General features: G+C 56.4%; 1 protein-coding gene across 1 annotated transcript in view; it reads right to left on the bottom strand.

Moving 5' to 3' along the window:
* The window catches only part of LASP1 (LIM and SH3 protein 1), a 44,533-nt gene that overhangs the window by 19,691 nt on the left and 871 nt on the right, over window positions 1–23,971 (bottom strand). The window contains 2 exon segments of the mRNA NM_001444959.1: window positions 6,686–6,770; window positions 16,685–16,779. Coding sequence (NP_001431888.1) covers window positions 6,686–6,770; window positions 16,685–16,779 — 180 coding nt within the window.

The following is a 23,971-nucleotide window of genomic DNA, read 5'->3' on the forward strand; positions in this document are numbered from 1 at the left end:
GGGCCAAGCTGCTCTGTGACCCAAGTGACAGCACGAACATGTCAGTTCCTCTGCACAGGCCCCAGGGCCAGGGGTCCCTGTGTGTCTCCTGGAGTCCCAGCTCACCCATCCATAGGGCCCTTTTTTTTTTCTTTTGTCTTTTCTAGGGCTGCACCTGCGTCACATGGCAGTTCCCAGGCTAGGGGTCCCATCAGAGCTGTAGTCTCCGGTCTATGCCACAGCCACAGCAACTGGAGATCTGATCCACATTTGCAACCTACACCACAGCTCATGGCAACGCCGGATCCCTAACCCACTGAGCAAGGCCAGGGATTGAACCCACAACCTCAAGGGTCCTAGTTGGATTCCTTAACCATTGAGCCACAATGGGAACTCCCGAGGCTTTTTTTTTTTTTTTTTTTTTTTTGGTTGTGCCTATAACATGCGCAAATTCCCAGGCCAGCGATGAAACCCATGTCACAGCTTTAACCAGAGCCACAGCAGTGACAACATCAGATCCATAACCCACTGAGCCACCAGAGAACTCCAAGGCTCTTACAGTCCAAAAGCAAAACCAAAATGGAGCTCCAGATGTGGAAGCCCCAAATCCAAGGCCTCTGGCCTTGGTTTCCCCATCTATGAGAGGGTTGTTATAAGAATCAGTTAAAATATGGGAAGGGGGAGTTCCCTGGTGGCTCAGTGAGTTGAGGATTCAGAGTTGTCACTACTGTGGCTCAGGTTGCTGCTGTAGCACAGGTTTGAACACAGACCTAGGAATTTTTACATGCCAAAGACACAGCCAAACACACACACACACAGGCACACGCACACACATACACACACATATGGAAGGGGTTTCCTATCACCAAGCATGGGATGGGCAAAGAACCAGAAGGAGCAGGTACGAACACAGGCTCCCACCTGCTAAGTGATCTTGGGCAACTGACTTAACCTCTCAGGCCTCAGTTTCCACATCTGTAAAATGGGGATCATACTATACCCACTCCAATTAACAGTGCAGATTACAGACCGTGGCTTTAAAACCAAAAACACAGCACGGAGCACAGGGCAGGGTTCCATGCGTGCTGATATGGGTAAGTGTGAAAGTGCTCGGTCAGCGTTAAAGTGCCAGCCCCCCACTTCCTGGCCTCTGGAGGGTCCGGCCTCTAATCCAAGGAAATAATTGCCCTGGCGACACTACCATGACAACAGCTGGTTCCCAGGCTCAGAAACTGCCTCTCCGTCCCTGTTAGGGAAGGATAATTCATTTCACTCCTGGCAAAGGTGGCCCAGAGAGGGTGGGGCTGGGAGGAATGGAGGCCAGGAATAGGAGGGAGGCCTGGGCTCAGCACTACATTGCTGTGTGTTCCTGGGTAAGTCAATTCCCCTCTCTGGGTCTCTGGCCAGCTGATCTCTAAGAGCCCTCTGAGCGCTGGAGTTTGTCACCACATTTAAGCACCTGCAGGCCCTGACTATAGAGAATCAAGGTGGCCAAGATTCTCCAAGAGGCTGTTTAGAGCTGGACTGGGTGGCAGAGGTAAAAAGTAGGGAGCCAGGAATTCCCATCGTGGCACGGCAGAAACAAATCCAACTAGGAACCATGAGGTTGCGGGTTCGATCCCTAGCCTTGCTCAGTGGATTAAGGATCTGGTGTTGCCATGCGCTGTGGTGTAGGTTGCAGATGAGGCTCGGATCTGGCGTTGCTGTGGTTGTGGCTGCGACTGTGGCTGTGGCTGGCGGCTACAGCTCTGATTGGACCCCTACCCTGGAACCTCCATATGCCATGGGTTCAACCAAGCAAAAAAAAAAAAGTGGGGAGCCAGAAGTGGGGAGAGGTCCCCTCATCACTCAAGCAGGAGTGTGTGTCCTCACTAAGGACGTGACAGGGGGCTCTGAGGAGGGAAGTTACCTGCTCAAGGTCACTTAACCATTGGTAGGTTAGGATGCAACTCAGCACCATGGCTGAATGACTCCTGCCTGGGTGCTGCCTGGGCCCCCCTCCTGGAAATTCCTAAGGTAGGGCCAGGAATTGCCTGAGGGCCCTGCAGAGCTGAACAAACAGGGCATAAGAAACTCTGCTTTTTCTACGTAGATTTATTAATTATTCTCTAAGAACCTAACTTATTCATCACTCATCTTGGCCAAAAGTAGATACAAACAAATGTTTGTTGGGTAAATGATGAATTGAATACAGAAACAAAATCCCCAAACAGGCAGCATAATCTGAAAAATAACTGCCTTGGAAGTTCCCTTGTGGCTCAGTGGGTTAAGGACCTGGCACTGTCATTGCAGTGGCTTGGTTCACTGCTGTGGCGCAGGGAACTTCCACATGCCACGGGTGTGGCCAAAAAAAAAAAAAAAAAAAAGAAAGAAAGAAAAAAGAAAAGAAAAATAACTGGCTTGCTGACCCAACATTTAAGAGGAAAGATTATGACTTAAAAAAAAAGCATTCCTCAGCTTTATCATACCCAAGTTCCATTTCCTCCCCTTTCCAGGAGCAAACATTTATGGAGTGCTGAGTGTATGCCGGAACTGTTTTAAATGCCTAACATATGCTAACATCCTCACAATAACCTTCGGAGAGAGGTAACCTGGCACTTTACAGATAAAGGCACTAAGGCTCATAGAGGTCAAATAACCTGCCCAAGGTCACACAGCTAGTGATGGCAGATCCAGGAGTTGACCTTCAGCCGGCTCAGGTAAGAGTGACACAAGTATGCGACCTGCCCTGCCTTGCTGGTCACAAGATTCAAGATAAGGGGGTGGGAGGAGTTCCCGTCCTGGCTCAGCGGAAACAAATCTGACTAGTATCCTTGAGGACACAAGGTTCGATCCCTGGCCTCGCTCAGTGGGTTCAGGATCCGGCATTGCCATGAGCAGTGGTGTAGGTTGCAGATGGGGCTCTGGCGTTGCTGTGGCTGTGGCTGTGGCTTAGGCCAGCGGCTACAGCTCTGATTTGACCCCATCTGGGAACCTTCATGTGCCGTGGGTGCAGCCCTAAATGACAAAAAAAAAAACAAAAAAAAGATAAGGGAGTGACTGGGGACCCTACCCACAGCAGGGCAAGGCAGGGCATGGGGCTCTGCCACACTCTCCTGTGCCTTGTGGCATTTCCCATGCACAGCACCATCGAGGTGCTGAGGGGGGAAAAAGTGAAAGAGAGCTTTTTCTGGCACTTCTTTTTTCTTTTCTCTTTTTTTGGTTTTTGAGCCGCACCCGTGGCACATGGAGGTTCGCAGGCCAGGAGTCGAATCAGAGCTACAGCTGCCAGTCTATGCCACAGCCACAGCCACACCAGATCTGAGCTGCACCTGCGACCTGCACCACAGCTCACAGCAGCGTCGGATCCTTAACCCACTGAGCGAGGCCAGGGATTGAGCCTACGTCCTCATGGTTACCAGTTCATTTCCGCTGCACCACAACGGGAACTCCCTTTTCCTGGCACTTCTTGCCTGGGATCAGGAGGCCACACAAAGAGCCCCAGCTCAGACCCACCCCAAAGCTGCTGCCTCGACTCAGCCCAGGGCTAGGGGAGGAAGAGCTGCCCTATGCCCACCCCTGGGGGTGGGTGGGGGGAGGGGGGTGCTAGAGGCCCCAGCCGCCCAGGCCCCACCTCAGCCAGGCCTGGGCAGGGCCACCCAGAGGGTCATTTCTGGTCAGTTCTGTGGTTGCTGCCCCCACAGAAGAGGCTCCAGGTGTCCCAGACACCCAAAGTACCATTTTGGGAACCAATCTAGAAACAGGAAAACAAATAAAGCTGAAATAGCACAGGCCATTTCCCAGAGACTGAGAAGAGACACACTAAGGCAGGAGTCGGAAAGAGCCTAGAAGGAGACCAGCTGACGCCCCCGTTGGGTGGGGCGGAGCAGGTAGAAGAGGTTCCCACTTCCCTTCCCACCAGCCACAGGCCACGCCCGCCGGCCCTGCCCCCACCGGGGCCACAGGAACCAGAACCCACTGCTCGGCCCCCAAACTTCAGGCCACTGGGTTTGCCTTCCCCATCTTACAGGACAGAAAATAAACGCTGAGAGGCAAGGATCAGACTCTGGAGAGAAGTGGGAGACAGAACCACGCCTGCAAAGAGGGCAGCCCCGAGTCTCCACCCGGTGCCTACCCACCCCCCTCGCCCCCAGGAGCCCAAGTGTGGGAGACTAAAGCTGCAGCCTCTAAGCCCTAAGGCGCACCCCTCATAGCAGCAGCTCCTCAGCTCTGCCGGCCTCACTCCCTATCCCAGAGCCTAGCTCGAAGCCTCTTGAGCATGTCTATGGGCCCCAAAGCCCTCATCAGAATAGCCAGAGCTGCCAAAATGCAGGTGCTTGGGCCCGGCCGGGAGCTGCCAACCAGAAGTCCCTGTGGTGGAGCCTAGGACGCTGCATTCTGAAAAGCCTCTCTGCATTCCCTGCTCCCGCCGCCGCCGCCACCTCCGGCCCCTCTGGTGCATCCTGGGGTTAGCGCCCAGGGCTGGGCGGCACAGCAAGCCGCATGAGTCTAAGAGCAAAGAGCTTGACTTCTGCCTCTGTCCTGGGGCTCTGCCAAGGGCCACGGCCTCTCTAACCTGTGTCCCCATCTGCATCACGGGGACAAGAGTCCCTCCTTCATCAGGCCGTTGAGAGGATTAAATGAGGTCGGGCCTGGCCCCCCCGCAATGAGGACCCGTGACGAGTGACTGCCATTCTCACGATCCCCAGCCCAGCCGAGAGCCAGGAGAGCCCAGGCCCCAGGGGGCCTTCAGACCCCGGACAGGGGGCGTGTCCTCCCACAGACCCCGCCCCTCAGGGATCGCGTTCCAGGGGCAAAAAGAGCTGCAGGGAATTAGCAGGGCTTGGGTTTCTCCTTCTGAGAGTAGGTGTGTGTGTCACCTTGGCTTCTGCCTGAGTGTGTGCACACGCCACCCTCCTCAAGCTGTGGGCTGAGTACAGGTCACCGCGTGCCTGCCCCATGAAGCCCCCCCCTCCTCCTCCGGCCTCAGGGGCCACCTACAGGATGGAGAGTCCAGCCAGGCCTGGCTTGGACCTCAGGGCCTGGCTTGGGTCCTCCCCGTGCAGATCAGGCCCAGGGCCAAGCCCCAGCGCTGTCTCAAGCCTTCTTCCTGCCAGCTGAGCCACACAGCCCTCTACTGCTGACAGGGGTCCGGTACCCACACGGGTTCCCCCAGTGACGAGGGGCAGGGTGTGGGCTGGCAGATGGGAGGGACAAATCAGCTTCCCCGACTTGCTCCCCACCCATCCCTGTGAGACACTGTGAGGCCTAAACCTCAGGGTGTCTGTAGGCCGCCAAGGTCACTGCTCTCGGAGTGAAAAGAAACAGCCCAGATCCTGAAAACGTCCCTTAGCGTGTGTGTCAACAGGCAAAGTCCAGTGCCTCTCAGAGCCTTGATTCTCTCATCGGAATGAGGCAAGTAACTGAAGGGCTTGCTAAGCTACCAAAGTTCTCACCAGCGAAAGGAACAATCATGTTTATTATCAAGGTAGATATAGGTCTCCTTAGGGAGCCGGGTGGAAAACTGGAAGGAATGCAAGGCTCAGAGTTAGACAAACCGGCTGTCAGAGTCATGAGCATCTATTTCCTCTTCCTTAAAGTGAGACCCATCCTGCCCCACTGCACAGGGTGGTGGTGAGAACTGAACACGCTGCTGCGCCCAGAGCCTTGAGCACGCTAGCCCTCCTCCCCGTGGTTATTACCTCTCCAGCTACCTGTGGGATCCTAGCAAGTCCCTTACAGCCTCAGTTTCCTCATCTGTACAATGGGCATAAAGCACCTTCCTCACAGGAGTGCCATGTAAAGCCCTGGACCGCCCAGGACTGGTTCTCCTTCATGTGACCCACGGGGAGACACGGACCCAGAGACGTCACAGCAAGATCAGGCAGCAGGAGCCCCCTACTCTGGAGGGATCGGAGGAGATTCCCCTCTGAGGCCCAGGTGGATCCTCCAAGACAAAATCCAGGTTCAGGGCGCCCCACCCACTTGGTTCCATTCCCCGAAGGGTTTTTGCTGAATCCCCACCCTGCCCCACCCCACCTTCCCCTCCAGGCCAGGCTTGTCCTGGAAGTCCTCCCAGGCCTCCAGGCAGGGTTAGTCGTTCTGGTTTAAAGGTTCTGGACCTTTGGCTTAATTCCTCAGTGTCCCCTAAAGTCACCGAGTTCTCCCTGGCAGGGAACCCGGTCTCCTCTCCTGCTGCAGGACACGCCCCGCTCCCTGCCCAGCAGGCACGGGAGAAAATCAAGCCCAAGGACACATGGGCAGGACAGGCCCCCCCGGACAAGGTCCCCTGTGCAGCCTGCCCTCGGATGGGTGGAGCGAGGCTGTGGACGAGGCGAGAGAGGGTGGACTGAGTACCCTCAGACTGGCTTGAGCCTGGAGGGGCAAGGGCCCTCCTTTGAGGGTGGTTGTGCAAGGAGAGGAGAGGGGATGGGCTTCCTGGAGGAGGTGGGCTTTAGGGGAAATGCCTGAAGCAAAAAGAGTCCAACACCCACACCACCCCCGATTCAATTTAGGTAGGAAGCGGGTGTGCTCTCACCCGTTCCTCTGATCAAGTCAGGAAATGTGAAGTAACTGGGGGTGGGGGTGGGGGCAGGGAAACCAGTGCTAGGATTTCAGCACCGTGGCCTTGCTGAGTAACCACAGAAGGAAGGAGCCCTTGCCAAATCCAGGGGTTACCAAATCCAGGGCTTGCCCCGCCCCCGCAGGCCCGGCCCCGCCCCCTCACCTGACTCTGGAGCTCACTCTGTTGCTTGAGGCGGAGGTTTTCTGGGGTGTCAGCCACCATGGTGAAGGACTGCTTGGGGTAGTGTCTGCGGGACAGGAAAAAAAAAACAGAAGGGGGGTCACTCCTGGGGAAAGGGTAGGAACCTCTGGGCTTCTCCTCCTTTTATCCTTGGGTGGCCCTGGCTCCTGCCCCATCATCAGGACCACGGTGCCCGCCACCATTGGCCGAGGGGAGGGCTAAACTGGGAAGACGCGCTGACCCCCCCAGAACTCCAAAGGGAGGCCAAGAGGACACTCTCTAAGGGATTCAGATCACCCTCGTCTGGGGATAATCCAGGTCTACCATACAGGGAGGTCAAAGTGGGCCAAGCACCCCAGAGGGCCTCGCCAGACTGGGGAGAAGATGCTCATGGGGTCAGGACAAAGCTTTCAGCTGGGACCAGAAATGGAGACCAATGAAGAGGAAGGATGGGAGGGATACAGAGACCAGGGACAGGAATAAAGAGGAAAGGGACACGCCTATCCAGGAGGGCTTCCTGGAAAAGAGAAAAAAGGCATATATCCAGAGAAATGTTTCCCCTTCTTTTTTTTTTTTTTTTTTTTTTTTTGGTCTTTTTAGGGCCACACCCATGGCACGTGGAGGTTCCCAGGCTTGGGGTCAAGTCAGGACGGTAGCTGCCGGCCTACGCCACAGCCACAGCAATGCCACATCTGAGCTGCATCTGCAATACCACAGCTCAGGGCAACGCCGGATCCTTAACCCACTGAGTGAGGCCAGGGATCGAACCTGTGTCCTCATGGACACTAGTCAGACTCATTCCTGCTGAGCCAGGACCAGAACTCCAGAGGGGTGTTCCGAAGGGTTAACAATGTCCACCTTAACCAGAGAGTAGGTGGGAGATCAGCTTGAGGCCAGAGAAGAGGTCACCCATGGGTGATAGATAATAACACTGTATGTTGATGTTTGCCCTGTGCTGAGGGCATACATTCCTTAGCTTGTCAAATTCTCACGACCACCCTAGTGTCCCCTTTTGACAGATGGGAGAACAGCCTCTGGGAAAGGTTAAACAACATGGCCAAAGGACAGGGCCAGAAAGTGGAGGCATAGGTCCCAGTGATTTCAAGGACTGGTGGGTGGCTTCTCTGAGCAGGAGCCAAGGTCTGGCCACACTTAGCCAGGGCTGACCATTCTTTTTTTTTTTTTTTTGTCTTTTTTTGCTATTTCTTGGGCCGCTCCCACGGCATATGGAGGTTCCCAGGCTAGGGGTCCAATCAGAGCTGTAGCTGCCGGCCTACACCAGAGCCACCGCAACTCGGGATCCAAGCCGCATCTGCAACCTACACCACAGCTCACGGCAACGCCGGATCGTTAACCCACTGAGCAAGGGCAGGGACCGAACCCACAACCTCATGGTTCCTGGTCAGATTCGTTAACCACTGCGCCACCACGGGAACTCCCCTCAGCTGACCATTCTTGATCACACCTGTGACCACCGACGCACAGGCTGTCGCCAGGTAAGACATGGATCGCCTCCTTCCAGCCAGCCAGGTTGGCTGACGCGCCCTGGAGCTGGACACCAGCAGCCCTCCTACCTCCACATGCTCACCCAGCCTGGCAGGTTCTCCAGCTGCCCAGCCCACCCGGAGCCAGAGCTATCACACAACTCTCCCCCTCCCCCCCACCCCACCCCACCCCACCCCACCCCACTGTCAAGGGCAGGACTTGGGGGCTGGAGAACTCAACCAAAGTGGGAGGGGCATGGGCATGACTTGAAAGGGCACTGTGCTGGATGCTGGCCCTGCCACCGTCTCACAGGGTGACTGTGGCAAATCTTTGTTCCCTCTGAGTTTGCTCCACTGTCTTGTACCTGGTATCACAGCAAGGTGACTCTAGCTGTGCCCCGACCGCTAGCCTCCACTGCCCCACCTGAGTCCTGACTCCCTGGTCAGCCCAGGCCTATGGCTCCCTGAGCAGAGGGAGGAGCAAAGGAAGGACCAAAAGAAACAAACACAGGGGTTCCTGTCGTGGCTCAGTAACGAATCCGACTAGGAACCATGAGGTTGCGGGTTCAATTCCTGGCCTTGCTCAGTGGATTAAGGATCCGGCATTGCCGTGAGCTGTGGTATAGGTTGCAGATGCGGCTCGGATCCCGTGTTGCTTGGCTCTGGCATAGGCCAGCAGCTACAGCTCCGATTCGACCCCTAGCCTAGCAACCTCCATATGCCGCGGGAGCGGCCCAAGAAATGGCAAAAAGACAAAAAAAGAAAAGAAAAGAAACAAACAAACACAGGTGCCTGCAGCTGGCAAAAGAAATGGCCCATGGATGACAGTGGTGCTAAGGCAGCGGGTCCAGTCCCAGGTTTGGCCCAGCTCCACAAAGCCAGGGCCACCCACAGCTGCAGAGCTCCATTCAAAATTCCTGAGCAGTTCCAGGGAAAGGGGAGTCTGTTCCTGGGGACCAGAAAGAGAATAGCAGGAGGGCCCTAAGTAAGATCTCTAGCAGAACTGACTGGCCCTGAGATCCCAGGTGGGAGGAAATTGGGCCATGACCCTCCCACTAAATCAGAGCCATTAAGGTGTCAAGGGATGGGGGCTTGAGAGCATCTGTAAGGAGGGAAGCAGGAGGCTAGAGAAGACCTTGGGGGCAGCTCTGGCCCAGAGCTTGAAGGGTCAAGTCTGAGAAGACGGTGCTGGTTAGCCTTTGGTGGGTAGGGTGTCTGGCAGGCCTGGCAAACACGTGTGCGTGGGAGTCTGCACACCCGGGCTTCCCCATTTGCCTGAACACACAGGGTTACAATGGAGCGCCACCTCCAGTGGCCCAAGGTCAGCCAGACACGCGCACCCAACAAAGCCCCACTCGGCAATTCGGTGGCTCCTGCCTTCTGTGGTTTTCCCCACACACGATGACTCTATAGACGGGCCCTCTGCAGCGATGCCCGTCTCCTAGACACCCAGGCCAGCTGGCCCACCAGAGGGTCTCAGGAGACTGCCCCCAACACGCAGGGTGTCCTTTGGATGAGGTTGGTGGCTATTTCATCGTCTCTTTGGAGCTATCCTGGCCCCCAGATCTCAGCCTCCCACAGCCAGGACACTAATCCCATCCGAATGGAAGGGGGTTACTCAGCCTAGATGTCGACTCAGCTTAAATCTGGCGGGAGGAGGAGGGGATTTTAAGCCTGCATCAGATTAAAATAGATTAAAGAGGGGCTCCAGAGCCTCCAATCTCTTAACCTCGGCCTCCCAAACCCCAACCCCAGGCCAGAGGAAGGCGGGTGGACCTAAGCACGGGCTCTATTCCCCCTGCTGGGTCAACCCTGTCCCCTCCCTGCAGCCCCCAGCCCTGGCGAGACAACTCTGCCTTTCCCTTCCCCTGCTCGCTGCGCTTCGGGTTCCCATGGCAACCTCATCCTTGGCTCCAGGCAGGAGAGCAGTGAGAGCAGGCTGACTGCGAGAGCCTGTGGGGGTGGCGGGGAGACCACACACCGCAAGGGTGTCCTTAACTGCAGAGGAACCCGTGAGGCCAAAACCAGGGGACTGTGTCTGCAGGATCCTGGTAGACAATTGAGGTGAGGAAGACGGGTGGCCCGGGGTTCGTATTTTAGGAGGGAGGACTCAGGACCCCAGGGCTGGGCCCCTCCTCCACCAACGCGACTGCCTACCAAGAGGGCTCCAACTGATTTGACCTCCTTCCAGAAACAATGGCTGGGCATTCTACCTTTTCTCTCCCTCTCTATCCTCAGGGTGAAGCTCCTCCGACCCCATTAGCCTCAGATCCCCTTCGAGAGGAATGGATGCGTGTGTGTGTCCCAACACAGGGGCTAAGACAGAAGAGGGGGGCCCCCGTGCCAGGTAGTCACCCCACTGGAACCCCAGCCCCACCAACAGACCGGGTCACGGTGAGGGAACGAGGGGCCAGGGTAGGGAGAACTGGGCGTCCCAGCCCTGGCCCAGAGCTGGGTCCAGAGCACAGCTGTTCTTTGTCCCTTCTGTGAACCAGCCTGCACCCGGCCCCTTGTCAACCATGCCAAGCGGTGGGCCCTCTGCCGATGCCCCTCCCCACCCTCAGCCGCTGTTATCAGCTGCTCTGGGAGAGACAGGCATAGAGAGAGCCCTCCAGGACAAGGGAAGCCTGGGGGACAGGGGAAGGGATCTAGCATCCATGAGGGCAAGATCCGGGACAGGCAGGATAATCAGGCAGCTGTTGGCAGCAGCCCAGGCCTCTAGGAGAACTTAGGGTCATAGAGCAACTTCTGGATATAGTGTAGTCTATGCATATTCTCTCTGCAAACCTGCCACAGGGCCTTGGGCTAGAAAAGGCAGGCTTTACACTGCGCCCATTTTCCATATTAAAAAACAAAAAAAAAACAAAAAACTGAGGCTCAATGTCAAGGACAGAGATTGGGCCCAATACACTCTTCCCCCATACCACACATAGCTGCCCAGCTAGCTAAGGGCAGGCTGACATCCCGCCTTCTCAGGTGGACCCCAGCCCACTCCCAGCTCCGTGGAAAGATATGCTTGGGTGGGTGGATGCAAAACAAAGCATTTCCTCTTTCAAACCCCACCAGTTTTTCCAAGTGTGGCTATTATGAGAGGACTCTCTGGGGTCGGAAGCCACCTACTCCTTAAAAGGTTTCTAAGGCAGGTGTCTTGAGAGTCTAGACAAGGACCTGTAGGGATGCAGGGGAAGGGGGGGCTTAAGCCTGAGGACCTCTCAGTCACCTTCCTGCTCAGAAGGATGATGAGGGCAGGAGGCATGCCGAGAAGCTGCAAGGCTCCTGCGATGGGTGACAGGGGGATCGCGTGCAGGATGAAGCTGCACTCCCAGTCCGGCCATCCGCGCCTTCCAGAGGCAGAACAAGAACAGAACAGATATCCTGGAAGCCCCGCTCCCCTTTCTATAGGCAACCTCGCCCCTTCCAGCCTTGGACCCCTTCAAAAACAACCACAGCTTTTTGTTCAAGGAGGAACAAAAATACATCAACAAAAGCAACAAGGCATCTTTGGTTTGACCAAAACGGAGGGAAAAAAAAAAACCCACAGGCCCTACATCCTGCCTCTGGAAGGAGCTGCTTATTCCCCTGCTGGGAACACTGCCCATGGGCGGGCGGGCGGGGAGGGCTCCCATCTAACCCAGTTTCTCACCAGTCCCCAGGCCTAAGGGGCTGAAATGGTGGGGATAGGAAGCAACAAGGAGGCATTGTTTGAGCAGAGAAAAAAAAATGAGCAGCCGAAAAGATCAAGGGGGGACAAGAAGAACTTACCAGCCCCTAGGGCTTGTAGGCAAAATGAAAAATCAAAGCCGATGGCAAGACCCCAAGAGAAATGATTCTGTCAGGTCAGGTAAGGTACGGAATCACTTAGGCCTCAGTTTCCTCATCTATAAAATGGGCTGTTTGGGAGCTCCCGTCGTGGCACAGCGAAGATGCATCCGACTAGGAACCATGAGGTTGCAGGTTGGATCCCTGGCCTTGCTCAGTGGGTTAAGGATCTGGCATTGCTGTGGCTCTGATTGGACCCCCAGCCTGGGAACCTCCATATGCCTCAAGTGCAGCCCTAAAAAAGGACAATAAAATAAAATAAAATGGGCTGTTTGGAAGCAAAGTCATCCCTGAGATCCCTTGAGGCCCTGACATTTGAGGGTCAGGATCTAGGGGTGTGAGTGAGGTGGGGGCTGCCTAGAGGCCACACTGGTCACTGTGGAGGCCCCTTTGCCCCCCGCATCCCAAGCACAGCACACACCCACATCCACACCCCTACTCCCTTCCCTGCTGCTACCCCAGACAACTGATGCCATTTGTCCCAGTCAGAGGCAGAGAACTCTGGGGAGCCTAGAAGGCCCTGGGTTCCGGTCCTGGATTTGCCCACCACTGCTCCATCCCCTAAGAGCAGCTGGGATTCAAGACAGCCTGCTAGGAGTTCCTGTCGAGGTGCAGCAGAAACAAATCTGACTAGGAACGATGAGGACACAGGTTTGATCCCTGGCCTCGCTCAGTGGGTTAAGGATCTGGCGTTGCCATGAGCTGTGGTGTAGGTTGCAAATTCAGCTCAGATCTGGTGTTGCTGTGGCTGTGGTGTAGACCGGCAGCTGCAGCTCCAATTGGACCCCTAGCCTGGGAACCTCCATATGCCTCTGGTGCAGCCCTAAAAAAAAAAAAAATAAAAAGACCATTTGCTAGAATCCACAGATACTTCCAGCCCCACCCGAACAGGTCCCACCCTACTCTTTGAGGCCTGGGGGAGGGAGCCGGACCACAGCACCTTGCTCCCCAGAGCCAGGGACACCTCCACCCTCCTCAGCCCCCTCCTCAGCCCCCAGCTCAAAGCAAGTGAAGGACAGACTCAGACATCCCGGACATCTGCAGTCGGCGGAAGAGGGGAAAGGCACAACTGGACACCCGTCCTTCCTCCCCAGCCCACGTCTTGATACCCCAAAAGCCTCCCACGGAAGGAAGGACCGGCTCATTCTTCCCTATCCCCCGCCACCGCCACAGCCACCGCCACAGCCACCCGGCTTGACCTCCAGGCTCCTCTATTTGCATGAAGACAAAGGAGCAGGTTTGTACAACGTGGCCGGCATCTGTCTCACTTTACAAAACAAATCGTTGAAGGCACAGACCTCTCTCTAACCAACAGAACACCCCACCCACCCAGAAGCTTCAAGAAGGAAGGTGATGAATAGCAGTTCTTCCACCGCTGGCTAATGTGCACAGGCAGACGCGCTCACCTCCACCCTGGCCAGAGCAAGGCTGAGTGGCTATGGCCTGGGAAGCGCAAGCACAAATGCAGCCCATTCAGTCTGACTCCCTGGTGTTGCTTCCTGGCCCCACAGGCAGTGGCGTGTGTGTGTGTGTGTGTGTGTGTGTGTGTGTGTGTGTGTGTGTGTGTGTGTCAGGCCATGCATGGCACGTGTGAAAATGCACGTCCTGGGGGGTGGGGCACTACCACCCAGAAGGGCGGCTGTGGGCTCTGGCCTGAGCTCTCTTCTCACCCCAGACAAGTCTGGTCCAAGCAGAGAGATAGAAGAGGCCTTTTTGCTGCTTGCCTAAGTCACTTTCCAAAACTTCAATCTTAGTTCTGAAAAGCCCCTGGAGAGAGACAGACAGCCTTCTTCTCTCTGGCCCACCCTCCTGCAAGAGCCTGGCTCAAAGACTAGCCACAGATCCCCGGAACACAGAGGCCTCCCCCACACACCAAAGTCGCACACTCCCTTCCCAGGGTGGCTCCATTCCCAGCACATCAAATCGGAGTGATCATCTGCCCCTGCGGGCCTGGCGCTCCATCGATCGACCAGGCCTGAGCTTCACAAAGCAGGACCAGGCTGCAAATGCGAGGGGGAAACCCCAGGATTCTGGAACCTGAATGTCACTGGGGGATGGTGCCCAAGGCAGGAAGAAAACAGGAAGTGATGAGCATGAACACTCAGCACAGGGCCTGGCACAACGCAGGTGCTCAAAACTTGGTCTTGGGTCCATCATCTCTGGGTAGGATTTTTTTTGGGGGGTGTCTTTTTTGCTGCACCCACGGCATGCAGAAGTTCCCGGACCAGGAATCAAACCTGTGTCACAGCAGTGACCCATGCCACAGCAGTGACAACACTGGATCCTTAATGCACTGAGCCACCAGGGAACCCTGAGTAGGATTTTTTTTTTTTTTTTTTAGGACACACCTGTAGGCTAGGGGTCGAATCGGAGCTACAGCTGCCAGCCTATGCCACAGCCACAGCCACGCCAGATCCGAGCTGACGCCAGAACCTTAACCCACTGAGAGAGGCCAGGGATCGAACCCGCAACCTCATGGTTCCCAGTTGGATTCATTTCCGCTGCACCACGATGGGAACTCCCCCGGGTAGGAATTTTTAACCACAGGAAACTGAGGCTCAGACAGGTGCAGAGAGCACTCCTGGCAAGTCAGGCCAACATCTGGGGTATCCCAGAATCCCCATGCCTGGCCCCCTGCCACAGACCAAATCCTCAGCAGATGAGGATAAGGAAGCGGTGGGGCAGCCTCAGGCAAGGTGCTGCCACAGCTGGTGTGAGGCCACAAATCTGCCAAGTCTTCGGGCCCTCATCCCAGGGTCCTTCCCAGCTAACATCCCAGCGGGGCTAGAGGTCAACCGGGCAAGGCAGAGGCTGCGGCTGCCATGCAAACGGAGGGAATGGAAAGGGGTCAACCAGCTTCTCCAGCGAGAGGCCAGGAGAGAGAATCTCAGCCTTGGCAGATGCTTCATCTTCTGCCTTCCCGGGAGCCCCCCAACCCCGCAGGAGCTCCCCCACCCCACCCCACTGGCTGCAGCCTCCCCAGAAGAGAATGAGAAAAGTAAGCTGGGACTTGGGCACCCGCCTGAGAAAACGCAGAGAAAACAAGGACAGGCCTCTGAATTCTTTCTCCAACTCCCAGTGCTCGCTGAATTCTAGGCTACCGGAGTCTAAGGAAGAGACAGGACGAAGCCGCAGTCCCTGCCACCCACTGGGCTCTGGGCTCAGCCAGGCTTCGGTCTGGAGAGGTGGGAGGCTCGGAACCTGGCCCCAAAGGAGCTTGGATGCCCAGAATCTAGCCTGAAGTGGTCCAGCAATCAAGGGGTTAACTGCCCCGGCCTCTGGCTTTGCTGAACCCCACCCCACTCCCCAACAGAGGGAGGAAGTGGCAGAGAATCAGGGCTTGTGTGAGTCCTTAAGAATCCAAAGAATGTCCCTTTTCCCTTGGGGGGGTGGGGGGGTTGGGAGGGGGAAAGGAGGACCAGAGGAAGCTACCAGAGGAGGAGCAGCTGCAGGAGGAGCCAGGATGGAGCTGGGACCCTCCCTCTACCCCAGGCAGCCTTCCTCATGCCCCAATCCCTCCCAGAGGGGAGGCCATTCATGGTGCTTCTTGGGCCTGAGATTTCATCGGAAATCTGTTTTGGCAGCAGCTGGCACAGGTTGGCATCCAGCAACCAGCAGGTGCCTGGTGAATGCTCCAGCCCCAGGGAGAAGAGGCTGTGGTATTAGCAGTAAGGGGAGACAGCCTTTCAAAGGGGTTCAAGGCCCCAGCAGCTTTTAGGCAAGACCCAAAGTTCCCGCCTAGGTGAACTTCAGCTGCAAAAAGCCTCCCGACTGAGGCGTTGTTTTTTGTTGGTTTTTGTTTTGGTTTTTTCAAGCACCCACAGCCTATGGAGGTTCCCAGGGGTCGAACTGGAGCTACGGCTTCCGGCCTACACCACAGCCACAGCAATGCAGGATCTGAGCTGTGTCCACGACCTACACCTCAGGTCACTGCAACACCGGATCCGCGACCCACAGAGCGAGGCCAGGGATCGAACCTTCATCTTCATAGATCCTAGTTGGATTCATTTCCACTGCGCCACAGCGGGAACTCCCTGAGAATTTTTAAAGGAATAAAAAAAGACTCAAGGCAGATCCTGAAGTTTTTCTAATACTGATCTTGTCACCTACATGAAGTGACTTGACTTTCGGGCAGGAGAGAGGAGACAGTCAGCTGCCACTATGGGGAGGAAAACGCAGAGGGTGAAGCAGAGGACATAACTGGGCAGAAACAGTGAGGGTCTCTTTTCTTTGTGGCCACGCCCGCAGCATATGGAAACTCCTGGGTCAGGAATCAAACCTGTGCCACATGGCAGCTACAGTGACAATGCTGGGTCCTTAACCCACTGTGCCACAAGAGAACTCCAAGCATGTCCCTTTTTCTTGAAAGACCCCGCTAGATCCCTCTCTCACAGCAGGGTGCGGTGGAAAGATTACGCTTGCTCTCTTGGGTCTGAACTAGCCTCCCTCGTTGGAAAAATCCGTTCCCTTCCTCGGGCCTCAGTTGCCTTCTCTGTAAAATGGGAATATTAACAGCCCTGCCTTGATCCAGCTGCGGTGAGGACTAAAGGCGGTTCCCAAGTATGGAGCAGGGTGTGGACACGCTGCTGGGCCGTGTCACCTGGTGGTTCTCAGAAGGGGATGAAGCGCCAGGAGGGAGCCAGGTGCCCGCCCAGCCCCTGCCCGAGGCAGGACTCACGCGTTGCAGTAGGGCTTCTTCTCGTAGCCCTTGTAGTTCTTCATGTTGAGAGTCATCTTGCAGGTCTCGCAGTGGAAGCATGCTTTATGCCAGAACTGGGGACAGAGGCAGAGGGAGGACACCCGTCAGACACTGGCACTCAGGGAAGGGGCTCGGGCCCTAGGAAGGAGGCGGGCGCCCTCCCGGGGACCGGAACACAGACACGCCCCAGGTGAGCCGGGGACATCTCAGGTCACAGGCTCTGGCAGCTGTGGCACGGCCTTCCAGGGGTCCCACTCCCCACCCATCAGCCACTGGAGCCATCAGGAGGGGAGAAGGGCAGACAAGGACGAGCGGGAAGAGGCCAGTCACAGCAGAGGCGAGCAGCTCCCCCAAAAGGTCGGCTCCACCCCTTCCAGATCACGCCTGCTGCCCGGGCAGGAGAAGCCTTATTGCTCATGCAAAGCTGTGCCAAGGTTGCTAAGAAGCCGCTGCTGAACGTGAGGGGCAGCTCCTGAGCCTTCTTGACAAGGCCTAGGGAAGAGGAGGGCCCAGCTCCCAGGCACCCGGGCCCTCCTGGCGCTGGATGCCAGCCCTGATGATTTCCTTGCCTGAGGGACCCCCCACACACACACACACCCTTCCTACCCTCCTCCCACGCCTCCGCGGGTCTCCCTCTGAGGCCTTAAAGAGCTCTGCTCACAAGCGGCCCCCCCATCATGGATATCGAAGCCACCCCCACAACTGGCTGTGCAGACTCGGTCAGGGCCCACACCGCGAAGCCATTTCCATGTCTGCAGAATGGAAATCATTAACACCCAACCTGCTTGGGATTGTTGAGGATGAAATGAGAGCCTGCAGAGCCCTCAGCACAGCACCCGGCACCCCTACGTCCTCACATGTCAGGTGCTGGGCGCAGCAAGGATGAACCTCAGCCAAGGGGAGTCAGGGGCTCGGCGGGAGGCGCGTGCGTTGGGGTGCAGGTGGGGCTCTGCCATGGCCACCTATGATGTGGGTGAGTGAGAATGAGTGACAAGGAAGACTCCAGCAGAGTCCAGGGACCCAGAATGGGACACGGACTGACCAGGGCAGCCAAAGGAGGGCAACAGAGTCAAAGACCATGAGAGCAGGAAAGCAGAGGCAACAGAGGTGACCCCATCCTGAGAAATGCTGGTGCTCAAGCCAGGCCAGACCAGTGAGAGAAACCTCCCCCCCAGCATCCCCCCCCAACCCCGCCAGCCCAGGATGAGGTCCTGGGATCAGCACTCAGCAGGCGTCCAGCTTCCAGGACTCCAGAATCCAGGCTGCCGGGGTGACCCGGCTGGCCTGTCCCTGTTGCATTTCCCAGCAGCCAAGAGACACTCCTTCCTGATCCCTCAAAGGAGGAGGCCAGAAGCCAGGGAAGGATCTAGGGAGACTTTCAAGTTGCCCAGCACACGCCTGGTTCTTAGTCATTGATCAAGAAACTCCCCCAAGGGAGTTCCCATTGTGACTCAGTGGTTAACGAACTCAACTAGCATCCATGAGAACTCAGGTTCGATCCCTGGCCTCGCTCAGTGGGTTAAGGATCCAGCACTGCCATGAACTGTGGAGTAGGTCACAGATGCAGCTGGGATCCCACGTTGCTGTGGCTCTAGCAGTAGACCAGCGGCTACAGCTCTGATTGGGCCCCTAGCCTGGGAACCTCCATATGCTGAGGGAACGGCCCTAAAAAGACAAAAAGAAAAACGGAAAAAAAAAAAAAAAAGAGAGAAACTCCCCTAAGGCAGTGCTTTTCAAAATCTGTTTCCCAGGGAGTTCCCATTGTGGCTCAGTGGGTTAAGAACCCAACATAGTGTCCATGGGGATACAGGATGCAGGTTCGAACCCTGGCCTCAGTCGGGGTGAAGGATCAGCATGGCTGCATGCTGCAGCATAGGTCACAGATGCGGCTTGGATCCAGCATTGCTGTGGCTGTGGCCCGACGGGACCCCCCCAGCCTGGGAAGTTCCATATGCCGCAGGTGTGGCCATAAAAAGAAAAAAAAAAATGTGTTTCCCAGGCAAGGAGAGCTTCGGAGAAGAGGACAGAAAAAAAAAGAAGCTGAGAGGTTGGGGTACCACCTCCTTCACCCTGGCCGGCTTCACCCAGAGACCACAGGTAATCTGGGTGGGTAATCGCCTTCTAATAGGGTACTTTCCCTATCAAGGCGACCCAAAGGACTCTCTCCAGTGATGGAAGAGTAAACCAAGGGACAGGAGAACCACTCTTTGGGAAGAAGGCCATCGAAGTCTGGAAACAAAGGGCTGGCTGGTGTCAGCTTGGCCTCCACCCCAACCCGGGCCTATCCCACAGTGCAGCCCAGCCCAGACTCCTCCCGGTACAAAACCCCAACCATCACCCACTCCAAAAAAACAACCAATGGGGAGTTCCCATCACGACGCAGTGGTTAACGAATCTGACTAGGAACCATGAGGTTGCGGGTTCAATCGCTGGCCTCGCTCAGTGGGTTAAGGATCTCCGATTGCCGGGACCCCGGGTGTAGCTGGCAGAGGCAGCTCGAATCCTGTGTTGCCGTGGCTGTGCTCTGACTGAACCCCTAGCCTGGGAATCTCCATATGCCTCAGGTGCAACCCTAAAAAGCAAAAAAAAAAAAAAAAAAAAAAACACTAAGGTAGACAACCCACTAGAAAACTAGAACCAGGTTGTCCCTGCCCCCATCAGCCCCCAAAGTGAAAGCCCCTCTCCCTCTCCCAGTGCCTGGGAGGCACTGGCAGAGGGCCCCAGCTCTGTCACCACCCAGTCTGCTGGCCTCTGCCTGCTTAGCCGCACATGCCCCTGCCTGGGCCCCCGCCTCCCCCTGCCCCGCCGGGGCTGCCAGGAAAAACATTCTCTGGAATCCAGACCATGACCCACTTTTCACACACACACACACACACACACACACACACACACACACACACACACACACACACAGAGGCAGGGATATGGACTGTCCTAGGACTGGAGACCTCCAAAGCTGGGGCGACAAAGGAAGAAACAGACACCTCTACCCTAGCAGGTGGCCAGGTCTCCACGCTGGAGCCCAGCCCCTGGGGAAGGGGGCAGAGTACATGGACCAAGCTGGGACAGGGCCAAGAGCCAAGCCGGGGGTTCCACAAGACCCCTCCCAGCTGCCATTTGGAGTAAGGGGGGGGTGGGTCCCCCCACAAGGGACTCATGTCCATTTCCATGGGTAGCCCTTCCCCACCTCACCCAGACACCCCTTACTCTCAGACAGACACGTCGGAGGCTGGGGCAGTGGCTGTCTGTCCTGTCAGGGGGTTCAGGAACAGAATGATGAGAACGAGAGGGGACTGGGTGAGGTAACTACAGAACCGGGTCTCCGCATCTGCAAGTGGAGCTAAAACCATGATCCCACAGAGGTGCTAGGAGGAGATGACACGGGCTCCGAGCAGCACCGCTGGCTGCTTCTCATCACTTCCCTCCCCTCTCTGGAGAAGAGCTCCCAGGGTCAACAAAGGCCAGCAGCTCCTGCCACTGTGTCCTTTTGGGGGGGTAGGAAAGCGAGGGGGGGCGGGGGCAGAAGATGACATGTCACTTACCAGCCCTTGTGGGCCAGGCCTGGGCTGGTCACCCCAAGGTGACCCCCCAAAAAAAAGAAAAAAAAAATCCCTATCTCAATCGGATCTAGTGAAGGGCACAGGGAAATGAATTAATATAAGCCTCCAAGGACCCGCTTTCCCCTGCCCCAGAGCAAGAATCCCTTTCTTACCTGAGGACTCAGGTAAGATTTCAGAGAAGCAGGCCTGGCACTAGGGCTCAGGGAGCAAAATACACCTCTAGGGAGTTCCCGTCGTGGCTCAGTGGTTAACGAATCCGACTGGGAACCATGAGGTTGCGGGTTCGATCTCTGGCCTCGCTCAATGGGTTAAGGATCCAGCTTTGCTGTGAGCTGTGGTGTAGGTCGCAGCAGACGCAGCTTGGATTCCGAGTTGCTGTGGCTGTGGTGTAGGCCGTCAGCTGTGACTCCGATTAAACCCCTAGCCTGGGAACCTCCATATGCCGTGGGTGTGGCCCTAAAAAAGACAAAAACAAGTACTTAAATAAACAAAATACACCTCTAGACTTGCTCATCTAATCCTCCCTGCCACCCTGGAAGTCCACTGTTTCCCAGTTCACAAAAAAACCCCAGACCTTTGGTGCCGGTTAGAAGCCTCTCTGCCCATCTCCTAGGTCCCCCCATTGTTCTCAACGCTCCCTTGCCTGCAGCTCCAGAGCAGCAACCCACTCCGCAGAAAGGCAAACAGAGGCCAGTGGGGGCAGAGGCAAGATCCCCTGCACGTGGGCGAGGCCCCGGCCGCCCAATCACTCCAACATCACTGTGGAGGTGGGGGAAGCTCACAGCTCTGGGTGAGGGGGATGCGGGTCACTGTGCCCTCCGCCTGGTGTCCTGCTCTCTTTCACCCGGGCTGCCTATGACTCAGGGTTAGGGCATGAGACCTCTCCCTCCCTTCCTCTCATCCAGGGAAAGTTTCACGCTCCTCCAAGGCGACACCAGCCCCACCCTGACCGGAGGCCACCTGGGAGGCCGGCTTTAGGGCACCTCCACCAACTCCCAGAGGGAGTGTATTATTCCCAGTGCCGTCACCCAAGCCCAGAGCATTCCTCAGGCCAGGGGCGGGGAGGGGAGGGACCACTCTGGGTGCGAGAGCATCAATAAAAGGACTTTTTGCAAGCACAACAACAGGCAGAAGAGCTGAGCACAGAGAACTTGAGGTTTCAATTCCAGCGCTGGCTGCGAGGGCAATGAGCCCCGGGACCTGTCAGAGCCTCCGATTAGGGGGTTCGTGACTTTCAGGAGCAGTCGCATTTGCTCTGTGAGGTTCCTGGGAAGACTGAGCCTGGCCATTCCCATGAGTTGTAACAACTATGAGTGGCGGGTCACAGGATGATCCAGGGGGGTCTCTGAGGCAGAGAGCCCTCCTGATGGGGAGACTCCAGGGGAACTAGGAGCCCACCAACCCTCTACCCTTCCCAAATGCCTCCACCTGAGGTCAGGAGCCCAGGGGAAAGTAAGCCAGGGCAGAGGGACAGAGCCAGACTCTTGAAAACGCAAGTCCCCAGATACAAATGCCTCCCAATGGGGTCCGGGACAAAATGCCACCTCTCTCAAGATGCAGAGGACACTGCGAGACACAGCCCCTCTCGCTCCCCAAAGGCCCTGCTACAGCCCCTGCGAGTGCCTAGCACAAAGTAGGCGCTCAATAAATATTTGTTGAATGAATGAGCAAGTGACGTCACCCCGTTTCTCTCCCACTTCTAACCCCCTCAGTCTTCTGGGGAAGCAAATCTCAAGCTCAAACACCACCATCAGCAATTCATATTTATTCAGCCCACAGAGCACACTGGGTACTGTAGGTTGAGGGCAGGGTGGCCATCAGAGGTGACACGGCCTTAACCCACTCTTTGGGAGATAAGCTGAGGGAGGAGATAAACCTAACATCAAGGACATAGCCTGTGCTCTGGTCACACCATGTTGTAGGGAACCTGCAGTGACTAATTGGACTCTATCCTCTTGTAAGTGGGAAGCTTGGAAGTTGGTCAGCAGCGCTGCCTATGGGACCCGATGTTCCCCCTCCCAGGTCTCAGTCCTCCAGGCACCAGGTCCCCATTCCAAGTGCCTGTCCTTGCTGCCTGAAGGGGGTTGGGAAGAATAGGTCTGATACCTGGATATCCCAGGCTCAGGGCAGAGGGTGAGGTCGCCCCAGGATCACCTCCTCTAGGAAGAGATCTAAAAGGAGAGCGGAATCACCAACTCCCGCTTCCCAAGGTAACCTCCACCTGCAGGACCTTTTCCTGCAAGGGCAAGAGGACAGCGGGGGAGGGCACCTTGAAGGCTCCCTGGCCTCTCCCCTCTGACTCCAAAGATGTGGGGCTGGACGGAGCACCCCAGCAAGGTAGGGAAGGCAGAGCCACCACCACATCTCCTTCCGGGCACTGTGACAGACACTTGAGTGCACTGCCCCACCTTCAAGGAAGTGACATCACCATACCCATCTGATAGAGGGTGACTACTGAGGCCTGGAACCATTCATAAAGCTGGTGGGAGCAGACCTGGAACTTGGCCCAAGTCTCCCAGCTCTCAGGCGAGCAATCCCTCCATCATACAATGTTTCTGCCTCATGTGGGTGCGAGTGGCCACAGCCTCTTCCCGATTCATAACTGTGGAGAAGAAGGGGGTTGGGAGGCACCCGGAACGAAGAGGCCAAAATCCCACCACCAGGGAAGGGCCAAACCCCAGTGTGTAAGGACAGATGGCTCTTTCAGCTAGTGCCTCTGGGCTCCGGTCCTGCCCTCCAGAGGCAGGCATGGTCATTGGGAAGGTCAGCACCCACAGCCCTTGTACCCACAACCCGGCCAGGCTCAGGAGAGGGAGTGAAAGAGCAGCAGCTCCCGATGCCCCCCTTTCTCCAGGAGCAATTTCAAATGTATCTCAGAACCTGGAACCCCACCCCCTCACCCTGACTCATAAGTCAAAGGTCACTGAGGAAGTGCCAAGCCCAAGGGGGGAGGGGACAGACAAAAAAAAAAGATCCAAGGAACTACCCTTTCCCCAGCAAAACCTGGCTGCAGGTGGGCTCTGCACCCCTCTTCCATCCCATGCCCCCCAACCCCTGCCAGTCCAGGCGGGAAGGAGGGCTCTCTGGACTTGGAACCGGCTTTAGGAGGTAGATGAAAGGCACGACGAGGAGAGGGTCAAAATCAGAGGCCTCTCCTCCCCCGTGGGGAGGGGATGTAGGGGGGGAGAAGGTGGATTTTGCCTTAGGATCATAGGGAGCTTAAAAGAGGCCCGGATCCTACCCCCAACTGCTGGAAATACCCAGTTCTACTCTCCGCCCCCCTCCAAAAGTATAATGGCAACCAGATGAACGAGTCCAGCATGATGCGGGGCCGGGGGTGGGGGGGGGGGGAGACGACGCGTAAAGGCCCCCAGGGGACAGTGAATTTCCAGAAGGCCACCTAACCTTCCTTCTAACACCTCCCCCCTCCTTTCTTAGCTTCCCCTGAACTCAGCCAACCCCACCCTCCATCGGGGAAACCTGCTTTGAAAAGTTAGCTCTTTGTTCTACTAGCTGGACTCAGTCACTGAGCACAATTTCAGGAGGTCTCTGCGAAGCAACCCCCCCACCCACCCTACTCCAGCACCGGACCCCGCCCCAGTCCGGCTGGGCCGCCTAGCGCGGGAGTTGGCGTGTATTTGAGGTGGGGGCTGGGAGGCCATGGAGGACGTCTGCTAGTTCATTAACCATGGAACCACCAGGGGCG

This window comes from Sus scrofa, chromosome 12 (assembly GCF_054392235.1).
Source record: "Sus scrofa isolate SSC_HxYL_T2T_F1_AM1 chromosome 12, Sscrofa_HxYL_maternal_Yorkshire_Landrace_v2.0, whole genome shotgun sequence".
Classification (NCBI taxonomy): domain Eukaryota; kingdom Metazoa; phylum Chordata; class Mammalia; order Artiodactyla; family Suidae; genus Sus; species Sus scrofa.